We start from the raw sequence: 17,426 nt of genomic DNA, 5'->3' as shown, positions 1-17,426 counted from the left end.
CTATTTCAGACAAGAGTTTCATATTATCAAATTCACAGAATCCTACAAGGCCTCCACAAGAAAAAGAATGATAACCCAATCACAAAATGGGCAAAGACATGGAAAGAATTTTCACAGAGGAAGATATTCCGATGGCCAACAGACACATGAAGAAATACTCAGAATCACTGGCAATAAGGAAGTTGCAAATTAAAATCTTAATGAGATACTATCTCACTCCACTAGCAGTGGCAAAGTTTAACAGGAGAGCAAATAATAAATGTTGGAGAAAATGTAATGAGATAGGAACTCTTACACACTGTTAATGGAATTGTAAAATGGTAAAACCACTCTGGAAGGCAGTTTGGCATTTTCTCAAAAAGCTGAACATAGAAATTCCATATGTCCCAACTATTCCACTGCTTGGAATATACCCCGAGAAAATAAGAACATAGACACAAATGGAGATTTGCACACCAATGTTCATAGGATTGTTATTCACCATTGCAAGAACATGGAAACAGCCAGCCCAATGTCCAACCACAGCAGGATGGATTGAGAAATTGCGGTATATTCACATTATGGAATACTATGCAGCATTCAAAAGCAATTATTTTGAAAATTACTACCTAACTTTGAAGGGACTGTAGAGCATTGTGCTTAGTGAACTCAGTCCCATAAGCACAAATACTGAATAAGACCATTATTGTAGAAATAAAAAGATAACTAGTAAAACATGTATGAGGATCCAAAGAGGGAGGGTAGGAGCAGAAGGGTGAGGATGGGCAGCAGAGTAATCATACCGTTGAACAATGTAATGGGTAGAGGGAGGGGTAGGTAATGGAAATGGGAAAGATTCAATGTGAAAAACAATGCATACAAACTTTGTAAGCAAACCAGTATAATTTTTTTTAAAAAAAAAAGATACAGTTATTGGTCTTTCCTCATCCAGAACAAAGGAGAGTGAAGAAAATCAGACTCAGAAAACAATTAGTTCAAAGGACAAATGGGCATGTAAACCACATCCTTCACCATCTAGAGACCAGAATGAGATAATGTCTGGCTTCCACCTGACTACTGACCACTCACATTTATGAACATGTCTTGGACAGAGTGGGAGAAAGACGAAGATAAAAATTAAAAAGCATTATAAATATTAGACATACTGGTCTGATAAAGATTAATGGAATCTCCTGGACTATGTAGCATAGAAACCCTTGAAACCTAGACTAAATCCACTCACAGGGATCAAATTTCAGCCAACACAAGGGGCTTATGTAGTCAATGATAATACCTATACTATAAATAATATTTATAAAGAACATATTGTTGTTGTTGCTGTTATGTGCCATCGAGTCGCTTGTGACTCATAGTGGCCCTATGTACAACAGCCCTAAACCCGGCTCTATCCTGTGCCAATCGCACTGCCTCTGACACACCCATCCCGATTACCCAAGTCACTGAATCAATCCACCTCATAGAAGGTCTTACCCTCTTGAGCCATCACTCTACTCTCCCCAGCATGATATCCCTCTCCAAGGAGTTGGACAATGACTAGGAAGGATAGAAGGAGAATTGATGCCTTTGAGCTGTGGTGCTGGAGAAGAGTATTGAGTGTACCATGGACTGCTAAGAAAACAAACAGATTTATTTGGAGAGGGTTAAATCAGGCTGCTCCTTGGAGGCAAGGATTCTGGGGCTTCGTCTAACATATAAAGAACATACATCTCCAAAAGTTCAACCAAAGGCAACCAAAAATGCAGCACTGCCCCAAAACAAGTCTCGATGGCCAGGTTGGGACAAAAAAGGGAAGTGAACAGAAATGGAGGCACAGGGGAAAAGTTGAGAGGATGCTAGTATATTGAAGGGATTGCAAATGTTATGATTCTGTGAATATATTGTTGAATGGGGAACAAATTTCCTACGTACACTCTTATCCAAACCTAAAAAAAAAAAAAAAAAGCTAGAAAAATCACTGAACCATTGCTGGAAGACCCTATGTGCAAGAACCAGTGATACCGAGGGAAGGGATGTGCCAAAAGTTTGACGTTTTTCCACAAACAGGAGCAGCCTGGAACACACTCATCAGTTTACACAAGAAATGAGAAGCATAGGTACCTGGCTGCAAGAGATTTATACTTGATCCATTAAAAAAAGATCCACTAGAGAAGAAAATTGTTCAACAATATCATCAATGTTGCACATAATAAAAATCTTGTTGAAGATTAAAAAAAAGAATGGTAGAAAATCATAAGTAAGCAATAATATCGGCATAAGGACAATCAAGAAGATAAATATGACAATAATAAAACTCACTGCCATCAAGTCAATTTCAACTCATATAGTGTAGAACTGAGCAGGACTGTCTCATGAAGCTTCCAAACTGCCTTATCTTTCTCTCATGGGGGGTTCAAATGATCAAGTTTTTTATTTACAGCCTACACTTAATCCTTTTATATTTAAGAACCTCTTTAAGAGGGATCACAAACCAGTGAGAAATTGCTATCTAATCAAAGGTGCTATGGCAATAGGTTAGCGAGGTATTCCAATTCATTAGGACACAAAGAAAAACAACTAAGTAATTAAAATGAACAGAATATTTATCAAGTATAAAAGAGGATACCTAGATTCACCAGCAATTGAAAAAAATTCTGGTGGAAAATTTAAATAGACACAGATACAAAATGGAAACTTCTAGCTTCTAGCATAAAAATAATTTGGAAAAGACACTTGGAAAGTATTAACATTATAATGGAGAAACAAGTTATTATCAAAGCAATGAGATGTTATTGTTGCCTCGAACGAATAAAATGTAAGAGACTAAGAATGCCTTGAGCTGGTTAGCAAAGAGACAAAAAGGCAGGTTTATATATATATATCAGTATGATAGATTAGAGTGAAAACATTAATATGACCCAAAAAAGCAAAGGGTCATGCAATGCCATTAAAGAATGAATGAATGGACAATGGGCTCCTCCTGTCATTTAGGATCTCAAGTGAAGATGGTTAAATTAATTAATCAGTTTATGACAAATGAGTTCATTGATTCATGTTAAACTTTGCTTTCCCTTGTGGCAGTAACTGTGTCAATCCACCTGATCAAGGGTCTTCCTCTCCTTTGCCGACCCTCCACCATCCCAAGCATCATGTCCCTCTCCAAGGAACAGCCCCTTCTAGCAACATGCTCAGAGTATGTAAGGTGAAGCTTCATCATCCTTGCCTCCAAAGAGCACTCAGGCTATACCCTCTCCTAGATACATTTTTATGTTCTTTTGGCCATCCATGTGATGTTCAGTGCTCTTCTGCAACACCACAACTCAAAGGCATCAACTCTTCTTCTGTCATCCTTATTCATTGTCCAACTCTCATATACATAGCAAGTGATCAGAAAAAGGATGACCTGAATCAGACACACCTTAGTCCTCAAACTGACATCATTACTCCTCAGTACTTTGGAGAGGTCCTTAACTGCAGGCTTTTCCAGTACAATTCGTCTCCTTATTTCCTGACTCCTGGTACTAAGGGTGTTAATTGTGGATTCAGTAAGATGAAGTTGTTGACGGTTTCAATTTCTTTTCCACTCGTCATAGTGTTGTGTATTGGTCCAGGGGTAAGAATCTTTGTTTTCTTAACATTGAGATGCAACCCATACCAAAGGCTGCATTCCTTTATCTTCTGCAAAAAGTGCTTCAAGTTCTCCTTCCTTTCAGCAAGCAAAGTTGTATTATCTTCATGATGTAGGTCATTAATGAGTCTCCCTCCAATCCTGATACCACATTCCTCTTTAAAGAGTCCAACTTCTCAAGTAATTTGCTCAGCATACAAAGTGAATAGGTATTGAGAGAGAATACAACCTTGAAACACTCCTTTCTTAATTTAAAACCATGCAGTATTTCCCTGGTCTGTTCACACAACAGCCTCCTGGTTTTACATGAACACAAATAAGTACTCTAGAATTCCCATTCTTTTCAACGTCAGCCATAACTTTTTATGATACACACAGTCAAATGCTTTTGCATAGTAAATAAAAAACAAATAGACTTTCTTCTGGTACTCCTTACATCTCAGTTAGGATCCATATGACATCAACAAAGGTGTCCTTGGTGCCTCAGCCTCTTCTAAATCCTGCTTGAACTTCTGTCAGTTCCTCATCTATATACTGTTCTAGTGATTCTTTTAAACGATCTTCAGCAGTATTTTGCTTGCATGTGATGTTAATGATATAATTAGATAGTTTCCACATTCTGTTGAATCACCTTTCTTGGGAATGAGAACAAATATGGACCTCTTCCAATCTGTTGACCAGACAGCTGCCCTCCAAATTTCCTGGCATAGTCTGGTTTGCACATTCAAAGCTGCATCTGTTAATTGAGACAAGTTAATTGGTATCCCATCGATTCCTAGGGCCTTATTTTTTTTGCCAATACCTTCAATGTAGCTTTCTTTTCCTTCTTCTTACCATTGGCTCTTCCCCATATGGTACTTCTGAAATTTTTCAGTGTCAATCAGTTCTTTTTGGTAGAGAGATTCTGTGTATTCCCTCCATTTTCTCTTGATCCTTCCTGGGTCATTCAAAATACTGTCCATAGCTTCTTTCAATATAGTGACTTGAGGTTTAAATTTGTTTTTCAGTTCTTTCAGCATAAGAAATGCAAAGAGAATTCTTCCCCTTTATTCTCTAATTGCAGTTTTCTGCACATTTCATTATAATATGTTGCTTTGTCCTCTCGAGCTGCCCTTTGAAATCTTCTATTCAGCTCTTTACTCTGGCATGTTTTCCCTTTGTTTTGGCTTCTTGGTGCTGTAGTGGAATTTTCAGTCTCTTCTGACAACCATTTCAGTTTTTTCTTTCTCTTCTGTCTTTGTAATGACAGAATCTCTTCATGAATTATATCCTCAATATTATCTCATAACTTACCTGGTTTTCAATCACTGTTGCTCACTGTCTCAAAATGTATTTCTAAGATGATCTTGAAATTCAGATGGAATAGATTCAAAATCTTATTGGTTCTTCTGGATTTCATTTTCTTTAGTCTCAATTTGAACTTGCATATGAGTAATTGCTGGTCTGATCTACAGTCCATCCCAGCCAAGTTTTGACTGTCAATGTTGGGCTCCTTCAATTATTTCTTCCACAGATGTAGTCAATCTAATTCCTATGCAGCCCGCCTGCTGAGATCCATGTGTAATGTCATTGTTTGTGTATTTTTAAAAATGTATTTACAATGAATAACTCATTGAAAAGACAAAATCCAATCATTCTATTTCCAGCCTCATTCCTATCACTAAGTGATATCTTTTCTATCAGTAGAGATAAGAGGGGGAGATGGTAAGTGAAAGTGGGAGACATTTAGAAGAAATAATAGACAAGAGTGAAGTGTGTCTTATTGGACCTAGGTTTCTAATACCACAGAGGGACAGAAAACACTTAAGTCCCAAGGAATGTTGGGTCTACAAATGTTAAAGAAAACAGCTTTCCTTAAGAATTTATCAAGACAAAAAGTCTTCACATAGAGCTGGCACTCTGAAATTGGACTTAGAGCTTCCTAAACTGTAAGAGACAGAGTAATTGCAGCAATGGGCTCAGGTGTGTCAGAAATTGTAGGATGGCACAGGATAGAACAGGGCTATAATTCATAGGGTCACTATGAGTTGTACTTACTGGATGGAACCTGACAACAACAATAATCTGTAAGAGAACAAATTCCTATTGATAAACAAATCCTATGTTCCACCTTAAAAAAACTAAGCAAATTAAATTAAAACAATCAGAAGAAAACTTAATAACAAAGATCAAAGCAGAAACTGAATAGAAAAATAAGAGAAAAACTCAATGAAACAAAAAATTGGTTATTTGAAAAGAATTTTTAAAATTATAAATCTTTAGTTAGAATTGTTGTTGTTGTTGTTGTTTGTCGCTTTACCTTCGGGTTGGAACCAACCCATAGCTGACCCTCCAGTGGGTTTTCAGAGGCAGTTAATTGCATAGAAGGAGATTGCCAATCCTTCTCCCATTAGAATTACCATATAAAAAGAGAGGTCAAATTAATTATATTAAATAGAGTCACACAATTTGATGAGTAGAGGGAGGTGTGGGTAAAGGAAATGGGAACGTTCCAGTATGAAAATCAATGTACAAAGACTTTGTAAGTAAACGAGTATAAAATAAAAAATATTCTTTTTAAAAAGGAATTTTTAAAAAAGTGATAAAATTAAGTCAGTAATGAAAAAGAAAATATTAGTGATCTTATGTAAATGAAATAATATATAAATGAATATACTACAAATAATTGTATGCCAAAAAGTTCAGTAACTCAGATCGAATTGCTAGAGAGAAGTAAATGAACAAAATTGACTCAAGAATAAATGGAAAATGAGAGTAGAACTAAAGCAAGGTTTTAAAAAATTAAAGTAAGAATTAAAGACTTCTCACAAAGAAAAATCTAGGTACATGTAACCTCATTAATGAACTTAACCAAACATTTAGGAAATAATCAACAACAATCCTTCACAGACTCTCCCAACAGATAAAAGAAGATAATATCACTTCCAAACTCATACGACAAGCTTAATATTATTCTGACACCAATATCAAACCAACACTTCCAATGAAATACATATAAAAACCTGTAACTAAATGTTGTTGTTGTGTGAATCTAAACAGACCCACAGCTGGCCCTCCTGCAGGTTTTCAGAGGCGGTTGCTTGAATGGGAGGAGGTTGCCCATCCTCCCGCCAAGCCATAGCTAAGCTTCTTGCCAGAGCTCCCTTAACAAAATATTTGCAAATAGAATTCAGCAGTATATAAGAAGAATATGAAAAAATGGAAGGAAGAAAGGGAGGAAAGAACAAAGGAAGGAAGGAAGGAAGGAAGGAAGGGGACTATACCATGACCAAGTGAGGTTTATCCTAGATATACAGGGCTGGCTTGTTATTTGCAAGCCAGTCTAAGTAATAAAAGACATTAGTAGAACAAAGGAGAAATAAAACATAAAATTATCTAAGTTGATACAAAAATAATTAGACAAAATTCAACTTTTAATAAAATTATTCTATGAACAAAAGCAATTTATTCAACCTGTTTAAAGGCATCTAAGAAGAACCCCAGAACATTTGATTGTGCTTATGTGAAACCTATACTTGAAACAAGAGGCAGTCGTGAGAATAGAGAAAGGAGACACTGCATGGTTCAAAACAGGGAAGGGTGTCGACCAGGGATGTATTCTGTCTCCATACCATTTCAATCTGTATGCAGAACCAATCATCTGGGACGCTAGGCTGTATGACTCCTCGTGGCATCAAGACTGGAGGGAGATTCATCAACAACCTGCATTATGCAGATGACAAAACCCTGCTTGCTGAAACTAAGGAGGACCTGAGGTGCTTGCTGCAGAAGGTCAAGGACTGCCACCTTTAATATGGACTGAAGCTCAACATCAAGAAAACAAAGATTCTCATCACTAGGCCAACTGGCAGCATCATTATGGATGGTAAAGAGATTGAGATAATTGACAGTTTTAGTTTGCTTGGCTCCATAGTTAACACTCTTGGTACTAGCAGGAAATCAAGAGATGAATTGCATTGGGAAAGTCAGTTGTCAGGGACCTCTCCAGAGTATTAAAGAGTAAACATGTCAGGCTGGAGACTAAGGTCCACCTGTTTCAGGACATAGTCTTTGCAATTGCATACTATGCATCAGAGAGTTGGACAGTGGCTAGAGATGATAGAAAGAGAATTGATACCTTTGAACTGTGGTGCTGGAGAAGAATGTTGAATATACTATAGACTGCTAGGAGAACAAACAGGTTTGTCCTAGAGAGGGTGAAACTAGGCTGCTCTTTGGATTCTGAAGTTTCATCTGACATACTTTGGGCATGTTGCAAGGAGGGACCAGTCCTTACAGAGGGACATCATGTTTGGGAGAGTGAAGGGACAGCATAAGAGAGGAAGACCCTTGGTAAGATGGATTGATTCAGAGATTAGAGTAATTGGAGTAGGTGTGTCAGAGACAGTGAGGTTGGCACAGGATAGAGCAGGGTTTAGGGCTCTTGTACATAGGGTCACTATGAGTCACAAGTGACTCGACAGCACATAACAACAACAATAACATTATACTTAATAATAAGAAACTAGAAGTTTTTATCTAAGAGTAGACCAAGATGGGAATTGAGCAAGAAAAGAAAAGGCAACATTATTTTGACTCACACATTACAAGACCTTGTATATAGAAAATCATAAGGTACTCAATTAAAAAGTACTAGCAGAGCAAAGCTTTTGAATACAAAATCAATATAGAACAAAAATCAATTGTATTCTAGTGATAAGCAACAAAAATTCGAAGAAAATAGCTCCACATTAACACTAAAAAGAATAAGAGAGTAAGTTTAATATAAGAAGGGCAAACTTATACTTTGAAAATTACAAAACACTGTTGAAAGAAATTAACTTCCTACATAAATATAAAGGCTCTCCATGATTGAAATATAATAATATTCAGATAGTAATGTACCTAAAAGTGATGAACAGAGTCAGTGCAATCTCCTTTATATTTTAGTTGCTGTTTACCTCTATGAATTGATAAGCAGATTTTAAATATATATGAAAATTTAATTTGAAAACATAAAGGGACAACATGCTGGAGAGGTAGAGGTTAAGAGAAAAAAAGAAAGGCCTTCAACAAGATAGCTTCAACCAGTGACTATAACAATGGGTTCAAGTGTATCAGAGATGATGAGGATGGCACAGGATAGGACAAGATTTAGATCCATTGTTCAGTGGGTCACTATGATTTGTAGTCAACTTGTAGTGTTTCTCACAACATTTAGCTACACTAACCACAAATATTTAGTAGTGGAAACAGTTTGGAACTGGCATAAGGATAGATATATAGATCAAAGAAAACTAAAGGTGCAAAAAGAAATCTTTACATTTGTAGTCAATTGATTTGCATAACAAGATGTGAGAACAATTTTATTGGAAAAGAACAGTCTTCAACAAATAATGTGAGACAACAAAATACTCACAGAAGAATGATGTTGAACCTGACCTCATATCATATAAAAAAATTAACTCAAAATATGTCAAAAACTTAAATATCCACTGCCATTAAGTCAATTTTGATTTATTGTGATTTTGTATCATAGTGTAGGACTGCTCCATTGGTTTCCAAGTCTACAGATCTGTGTCTAAGCAGACTGCCTCAATGGAATAGCTGCAGCAATGGAATTTCTCCCTTGAAATAGGTAATGGGTTCCAGCTACAGATCTTTTTACTAGTATTCAAATGCTTTACACAAAACACAGTATAGAGTTTCTGAAAGACTATAAAATTCTTAAATGAAAACATAAGACTGGAGATAGTTCCCTACATAAATCAAGCAAAATTAAGAAAGAGGAAATAAATGGGTAAATTGGAATTCATCAAAATAAAAGTTTCTTGTATTTCAAAGAACACCATGCAAAGAAGTAAAAGGTATCAGAATCTGGTATCTGCAAGTGAAAACCACAGAATCTGAGAATAATTCGTCTGGTAGACTCAAACCACTAATATTTTTCCCAGCAGCTGAACATATTCACTGTACCACTTGGGCTTCTTCTAAAGAGAAAATGTAATCGGGCAGATTACATCTGTGGAAAGAATTGTTGGAGAAGCTCAAGATCAGTTGTGAAACTGGGTCAGTGCTGATTTTGGAAAAAGAATATCAACAACTCATACGCAAATTCAAATTGAAGCTAAAGAAAATTAAAGCCACAAGGACCAAAGTTTGTCTTTGAGTATATCCCAGCTGAATTAAAAGAAAAAAAAAATCTCAGGAACAAATCTGAGGCCTTGAATGGATATTATGGTCATGACAAGAGTCCAGAATGAAGGTTGCATAGTGGAGTGTACTCGGGGTGGAGGGGAGGGGGTAGGTGGATTGTATACCAATGAAAGAAATTTTCTTTTACTTTTCAAAGAGAAGAGCGAACTGGGGGGGGGGGGGGGGGGGGGGGGGGGGGGGGGGGACGGTGCGGGGAAGGGAGAAAACTGCAACCGTGAATGAATGGAAATCCAAACTCTCTGTAAATATTCATTAAAATTAATAAAATAAAATTAAAAACAGAAAAGACTGGGTGAGCTGTGGGAGGATATCAAGAATATTATCCATGGGGAATGCAAAGGGTCATTACAAAGACAGAAGAGAAGACCAAGATAGATGTCAGAAGAGATTCCAAATATTGTACTACAGTGCCAACAAGCCAAAACAAAATAAAGAGATCAGAAAGTTAAGAAGCTGAACTGAAGATTTCAAAAGGCAGTGTGGGAAGATAGAGCAAATGATTAGAAAGACATGTTCAAAGAGCTAGACTCAGAAAATCAAAGGGGATGAACTTTTAGGCATTTTTTAAGTTGCAAGATCTCAAGTTGCAATACTTAAGGATGCTATGGGCAGAATACTGAATGATCCAGGATACATTAAAATAAGATGAAAGGAGTACAGAGGGTCACTGTACCAAAACAGATTGGCTGACACAGAAGAATTTCATGAAACAACTTATGGTCAAGAGGCAATGATAATGAAGGAGGAAGTTCAAGCTGCTCTAAAGGAATTGGCAAAAAAACAAGGCCCCAGGAGCTGATGGAATATCAACTGATGTATTTCAACAAACAGATGTGACCTTGGACATGCTCACCAGGTTGTGCCAACACATCTTGAGGACAACTCCTTGGCTGAAAGAGATCCATATTTACTCCCATTCCCAAAAAATGTGACCAGATAAGAGTATGGAAATTATTGAGCAATAACACTAATACCGCATGCAAGCAAAATCCGGTTGAAAAGAACTCAAAAATGACTGACACGGTCCATTGACAGAGAATTACCAGAAAAGGAAAAAAAAGATATATCTGGCTTTAGACGAGGCCTTAACACTAGGGACATCATCATCAATGTCAGAGGGATCTTGGCTGAAACCAAAGAGTACAAGAGAAATGTCTATCTGTGTTTTATTGACTATGTTAAGGTCCTTGACTGTGTGGATCAAACTGTGGCTAACCTTGAGTAGAATGGGAATCCCAGAACCCTTGATTGTGCTCGTGTGAAACCTATACTTGGACCAGGAAGCAGTCCTCAGAACAGAGTGAGGAAGCACTGCATGGTTTAAAATCAGGAAAAGAATGTGTCAGGGATATGTCCTGTCTCTGTACCTTTTCAATCTATATTCAAAACAGACCATTTGGAAGTCTGGACTTTATGAAGAGGAATGTAGCATCAGGAGGAATGGAGGAAGAGTCAACAATAACCTGCATTATGCAGACGACACAACATTGTTTGGCAAAACCTAGGAAGACCTGAAATATTTGCTACAGAAGGTCAAGGACTGTAGTCTTCAAAATGTATCGAAGCTCAAAATCAAGAAGACAAAGATTCTCACCACTGGACCAATTGGCAGCAGCATGATGGATGGAGAAGAGATTGAGGTTGTTAAGAATTTCAGCTTGCTCAGTTCCACAACCATCATGCTTGGCACCAGCAGTTGGAAATAAAAAGATGAATTGCATTTGGGAAATCTTCTGTCAGGACCCCTCCAAAATGCTCAAGAGCAATGATATCAGTCTGGAGACCAAGGTGTGCTTGATCCAGGCTATGGTCTTCATAATTACTTGCTATGCATTAGAGAGCTGCCCAGTGACTAAGGATGACAGAAGAAGAACTGATGTCTTTGAGTTGTGGTGCTGGAGAAGAGTTTTGAACATACTGTGGAGTGCCAAGGGAACAAACAAGGGTGAAAACCAAATGTTCCTTGGAGGCAAGGATTTTGAAGCTCTGTCTCACATACTTTGGTTATGTGGCCAGGAGGGACCAGTCTTTGCAGAAGATCATCAGGCTTGAGAAGATGGAGGGACAGCATAAGAGAGGAAGACTTTAAATGATACAGATTGACGCAGTAACTGAGGTAATGGAGATAGACTTGTCAGAGACAGTGAGAATGGCTCAGGATAGGGCAGGGTTTTTATAAGTCACAGGTGACTTGATGGCGCATAACAACAATAATCAACACCCATGACAATAGCAGTCAAGAGGTCAAAAGAAGTGTTGCACCCAGAAATTTGCTGTTAAGATCCTTTCTAATATTGTAAAGAATGAGGATGTCAGCTTAAAGACTAAGGTGTGCCTAATCCACATCATGGTATTTTCAACTGTTTCCTATGCATCTGAAAGTTAGAAAACAAATAAGAATGACAGAAGAATTGATGCCTTTGAATTGTAATGTTGGAGAAGGATACTGAATATTCCATTAACTTCCAAAGAAACAAATCTATCTTGAAGAAGTATAATAGAATTGCTCCGTAGAGTCAAAAAATGGTGAAACTTTGTTTCATACTTTGGACATGTCAGGAGGGGCCAGTCCTTTGAACAAGATAGCATGCTTGCAATGGTGAAGGGTCAGAGAAAGAAAGGAATAACCTCAACAAGATGGACTGACACAGTGACTATGACAACAGGCTCAAGCATATCAGAGACTGTGAGGATGGTACAGGCTAGGTCAAGGTTCTGATCTGTGGTCATTGGGCCTCAGTGAGACATAGTTGACTTAATGGCACCTAAAAACAATAATATAGATATGTAAAATCTTATACCCAGAGAATTTAAAACCAGAATGTACTCAAAGCTTCAAGCGAGACTGGAAACAAATTAACAAAAAGGACCCCTGATGACAATAACAACAGAACACACTTATCAATATAGATGATATTTACCCAGTTCATCTTGGCAGAAGCTTCCTGGAGGGTTGACATATTTCATGGTGCTTACATCTAACTTCCAGTTGTGCTTTGTACATTTAACAGACCTGGATTTTTAGAAAAATGTACTAAAGATTATTAAGTAGTAAAAATAAAAATTGATCTTAATTAGGCTTAGTTATATTCTTTTGTAATATTTAATATCATTAAGTTCAATTAGTTATATGCATTTAAAAATGCATAAAATAAAACCTTTTAATAGCTATTATCTAGACATCCAAGAAAATATAAACAGATCACTGATAGATTTTAAAAATTAACATAAACTCCAAGGGACAGAATAATATTTTAGAGATCAACAAAATAATGACTCTTATGAAAGCTAAATTAGCTGTTAGACTAAAATTTTTGTTTTTCAAAGAGAAAAGATTCTTTTATAGTTAAGATTTCAGAGAAAAGTTACCAAATAAAACAGAAGATACACAATTAAATTTTAATTTCAGATAAACAATGAATAATTTTAACCATATGTGTGTCCCGTGGAACATTTGAAGGAGCTTTGGTATCATAGAGTGTAACACAGCTAACCAAGTCGGTGGTTCAAATCTAACTAGCTGTTCCAAGGAAGAAAGATAAGCAGTCCCCTCCCCTAAAGAACTGCAGCCTGGAAAACTTGACAGAGGATTGCTATGCATTAGTGTCAAGTTGATGGCAATGGGTTTGTTTGTTGGGTTTGGGGTTTTTTTCTTCCCCCAAATGCACTATTTATGTTCTACTGATAATGAAAAATATTTGTTGTTTATTTAGAATTCAAATGTAATCAAATGTCTGTGGCTTTATATGCTAACACTGACAGTCTTATTTCAGAGTTAGAAATAGATCTTAACTAAACAGACTTCCTAGTATTTTATCATTTCTCCCCAAGACTGAGAGGGGTGGGGTATGTGTCAGTTAGAGGTGGAGTATAAATAGTTTTCATTTCTTCTCTTTGGTCTGATAAAGTTTCCGGTGACTTTGTAAAAGATAAAAAAAATAAATGTCTATGAAAATGTATGGAGATAATATCAAACCAGAAACATTAAATGTTTTAAAATGGAAATAACTACTTTAACATATAAATGAAACATGGGGATTTTCCCATAACTTCATTATACCCAGAATTCTTTTTTCACATATTCTTTCTGATTATAAAGCAAGCTGAGAATTTCATATCATATTTAAAAGGTTTATGTTATGATACTTCTTTTCTTATTATGAATAGCCTACAGCAGGCTTTCAGCAGAGTGGAGCTAAAAAGAGGAAATTGTGGCAAGAGTTTCACAGTAAGAGAGATTATGTTTTAAAAAAAGAATCATTAAAACTTTAAAAGTTAGATTCATATCTTATGAGACTTGCTGACCTTGATTATTAAGTGCTAAGAACTAAAGTGATTGAGCCAGGGATGGTGTTAACAGCTAGGTCCTTGTCCCTGATTGTATCCTGGAAAAGAATATTCAGAAACATGTGCTGCACAGACAACTCAAGTAGAGACATACGAACACAGAGCGGGAGAGAGAGGGGTGCTTTATAAGGTCCTCTAGATTCTGTTTCAACATATACATCCTTGGTAAATTGAATATGTGACTAAAGCTGGAAACAGTTCCTCATATTCATGAAAGCTGAAAGGGTATCATCTCCGAGTTAGCCTGGCATCAAAATCAGCGGAAAGTACATCTAGCCAACGATACCAAGCTTCTGCATTAAGGAGGGAGAGACTAGGATGGTGGTACAGCTATCACCAAGTTAAGATAAACAAGACAGGTTCAAGAAAAATCTGGCTACTCTTTAAATGGGCTACCTGTACATCAGCTGCACAAGCAGTTTGTGATATAATAGCAAGAGTAATGAGCATTATATTGAATACCTTGTGACATTTTTTTTAAAGTGTTCAAGTTTAAAACTGGTTCATTCCTTCAAAAAGCCCACTAAATGGGTAATATCATCATCTACATTTTATAGCTCTGGTGGCCTAATGGGCAAAATGTTGTGCTACCCCAAACCCCAACCCTAAAGCAGGTGGTTAGACTCTACTGCCTGAGGGAGAAAAAAGAAACAATATCCTCCTGTGTTATTTATAGCTTCTGGTTAAACCCACTGGAGGGCCAGGTATGAGTCATTTCTGACCCAACAGCAATGAACTAAGTTGGGTTGAGCTTAATAGATCTAATGGATGAGAAGACTGATGCCCAGGAAATTAAGAAACTTAGCCAAAATTACTGAGCTGGTAAGGGAGTCAGCCAGTCTTCAAAATTGGGCATCTAGGGCAAGATATCAAAGTCTTAGCCACTAAGCTCTTCCCCTTTCCTAATGACTGGCACTGTTGGCACCGTGAGAAACTGCCCACCAAGAAGCGGTAAACTGTAGATTAAAGATGAGAAGAAAACCAGAGCTTCAGACTGAAATACTTAGAATGTAAAACCTTGAGTGGTAACATAAGTTGAGCAGTGATAGAACTACTTCTGAGGTTCCTCTGACCTGTATCCACTGAGAATATGAATGGAAATAAAAATAAGGTTGTCAGCAAATTACCTAAACAGCCTTTTAAGATTAGAGTTGCTAGCTAAAGTACATTCCACTTGGGACATGTTTGTATTATTGTGTATTTGTTCATTGTTTCTCTGAAATTCAAATTTCTCTGTACTCTGTATTTTCATTTGCTAAATTTGGTGTCCCTCTCTAAGGAGCCAAACAAACAACAGGTGCAAGGGCAGTTAACATTTAAATATCTAATAATATATGAGGCTGACTCTTGAAACTCTGTCAAATGCAGTGAAGCAAGGTGCAGGTGTGTGAACATTCTAGATTGGGATGACTGACTTCTATACAATAACAGCAGGAAACTTTTGGTCAACGACCCAGTTCCTGCTGAATACAATAATACCCAAATGCCTACAGATAACCTGAGGAACAAGACTGATACAACAATGGAAGAAGAAAGCACACCTAAGTGACTAAATCACATAGGTCAAGGTAGACCGAAGAGAGCTTAAAGATTCTGCCACCCACTTTTACACTGCTGGTGCTGAAGATCAGACGTATAAGGCATTCTCTCACAAAGTCTCTGGCTCTGATAGAAAGCATGGCTATTTCGTAAGCATCATTAAGAACAATGAAATGCAATAACTTTCTGGTCTCCCTCACACACTTGCCAACACTACTGAAGCTGATAAGTATGCAGTAAATCAACTGAAATGTAAGGAAAATGCAGTAATAAATCACTCTTAAGAAATAGTGGGAAGAGTTCAAGGCAGGGACAGTTGGGTGCGAGATTGGGGTCATGGTGGTGGAGACTGTGTTCCTGCCATTTATTTTTTCAACTAGTGAGCCTGAAATACTATCCCTCCTGAGGGAAGGAGGCAGTACCCTACTACCCCACTCCTACACACACACACACACACACACACACACTTCTGGGTAAGGGAGAAAAGAAAACTACACCCTTCCGCCTGAACTGAAAAGTAGCCCTTCCCCCCCCCACACATACATAAATAATAAATACTTTCTCTAGAAGGCTTAATAATGACCAGTTAAGCATAAATTGTAAGTAAGAACTCTGGTAAGAGAGGAAAATTAAGTAGAGGTTATAAAATTTTGAGGTCATAGTGGTGTCCTAAATAAGCTAAAGTTACTAAATTTATTAGAAGAACTTGATTGATTGGCTTCATTCATTTCTTAAATGAGCACATTTCCTGCCAAGTCCCATTGCAAAAGTAGTGAGAAAGTAAAAGCCTTTGGTACCTTCCATCTAAGTCCTCGATGTCCTTTATGAAAAGGCCACCTTGATGCTTGCACAGGTTCTTGCATGCCTTCAGACAGCTTTTATTCTTGTAGAGGATGTAGCTTTTGCCAGTGCTCTTATTTTGCAAAAAATTGATTCCTTCCTTGAGATTGCCAGCTTCAGCAGGTGATAGGCATAATAGGATCTCAGTTGTTTGTTCAATGCTTTTGAAAAAGGTAAACATTTTGAGGTGAAACATTAGTAACAGTAGGTTGGAAGAAAGAATAATTCCAAATGGCAGCACCAATAAATAGTTTTCATTTAAATATTTTTTTAAGTAGCCTACTTTCAATTGCCTAGGACCAAGAGTGTTGCAAATGGTTTGCATTCTACTAGTGGTCTAGTTCAGTGGCTTAGTAGTAAGAAGCTGCTCCACAATCCCCAAACCATGTGGTTTGAATCCATCAGCTGCTCTGTGGGAGAAAGATGGGCAATTTCCTCCCGTGTGATTTACTGCCTCTGTAAACCTACTGGCGGGCCAGATATGGGTCCATTCCAGTTTGACGGCACACAACAATAACAGTGGCCTAGTGGTAAGGAGCTATGCTGCCAACTCAAAGGTGCTCAGTTCAAATTCACCCACTGCTCCATTGGAGAAAGATGGACAATTTCTCCTGTTCAATTCACTGCCTCGAAAACCTGCTGGACGTGCTATTAGTGAATCAGTTCCAACTTGACTGCACATAACACCACCGCTAACTTAAAGGACAGCAGTTCAAACCCACCTCACAGAAACATGGAAGAAAAGTCTGCTGCTTCCTTAAAGAATATAACCAAAAAATCTCAGTGAAGCAGTTCTACTCTGTAGTATACACGGTTGTCATGAGTTAATATTGCCTTGATAGAAACAGGTCTGTTTTTCTGGCTCTGGGGAGTTTCCCTCTCAAGTAACAAGCTTGGAGGC

At 37.4% G+C, this 17,426-nt stretch overlaps 1 protein-coding gene across 1 annotated transcript in view; it reads right to left on the bottom strand.

Moving 5' to 3' along the window:
• Window positions 1-16,706, bottom strand: part of LOC102849896 (cytidine monophosphate-N-acetylneuraminic acid hydroxylase-like) — a 116,465-nt gene extending 99,759 nt beyond the window's left edge. Inside the window, exons 1-2 of the mRNA XM_006888682.1 lie at window positions 16,483-16,706; window positions 12,721-12,812 (exon numbers count right to left, since the gene is read on the bottom strand). Coding sequence (XP_006888744.1) covers window positions 12,721-12,812; window positions 16,483-16,706 — 316 coding nt within the window. The remainder of the gene's footprint in view (window positions 1-12,720; window positions 12,813-16,482) is intronic.
• Between the last annotated feature and the right edge of the window lie 720 nt (window positions 16,707-17,426).

The sequence above is a fragment of the Elephantulus edwardii genome, unplaced genomic scaffold, assembly GCF_000299155.1.
Source record: "Elephantulus edwardii isolate Elephantulus edwardi_28Jun2011 unplaced genomic scaffold, EleEdw1.0 scaffold00070, whole genome shotgun sequence".
Lineage (NCBI taxonomy): Eukaryota > Metazoa > Chordata > Mammalia > Macroscelidea > Macroscelididae > Elephantulus > Elephantulus edwardii.
This window is presented reverse-complemented; position numbering and strand designations above follow the sequence as displayed.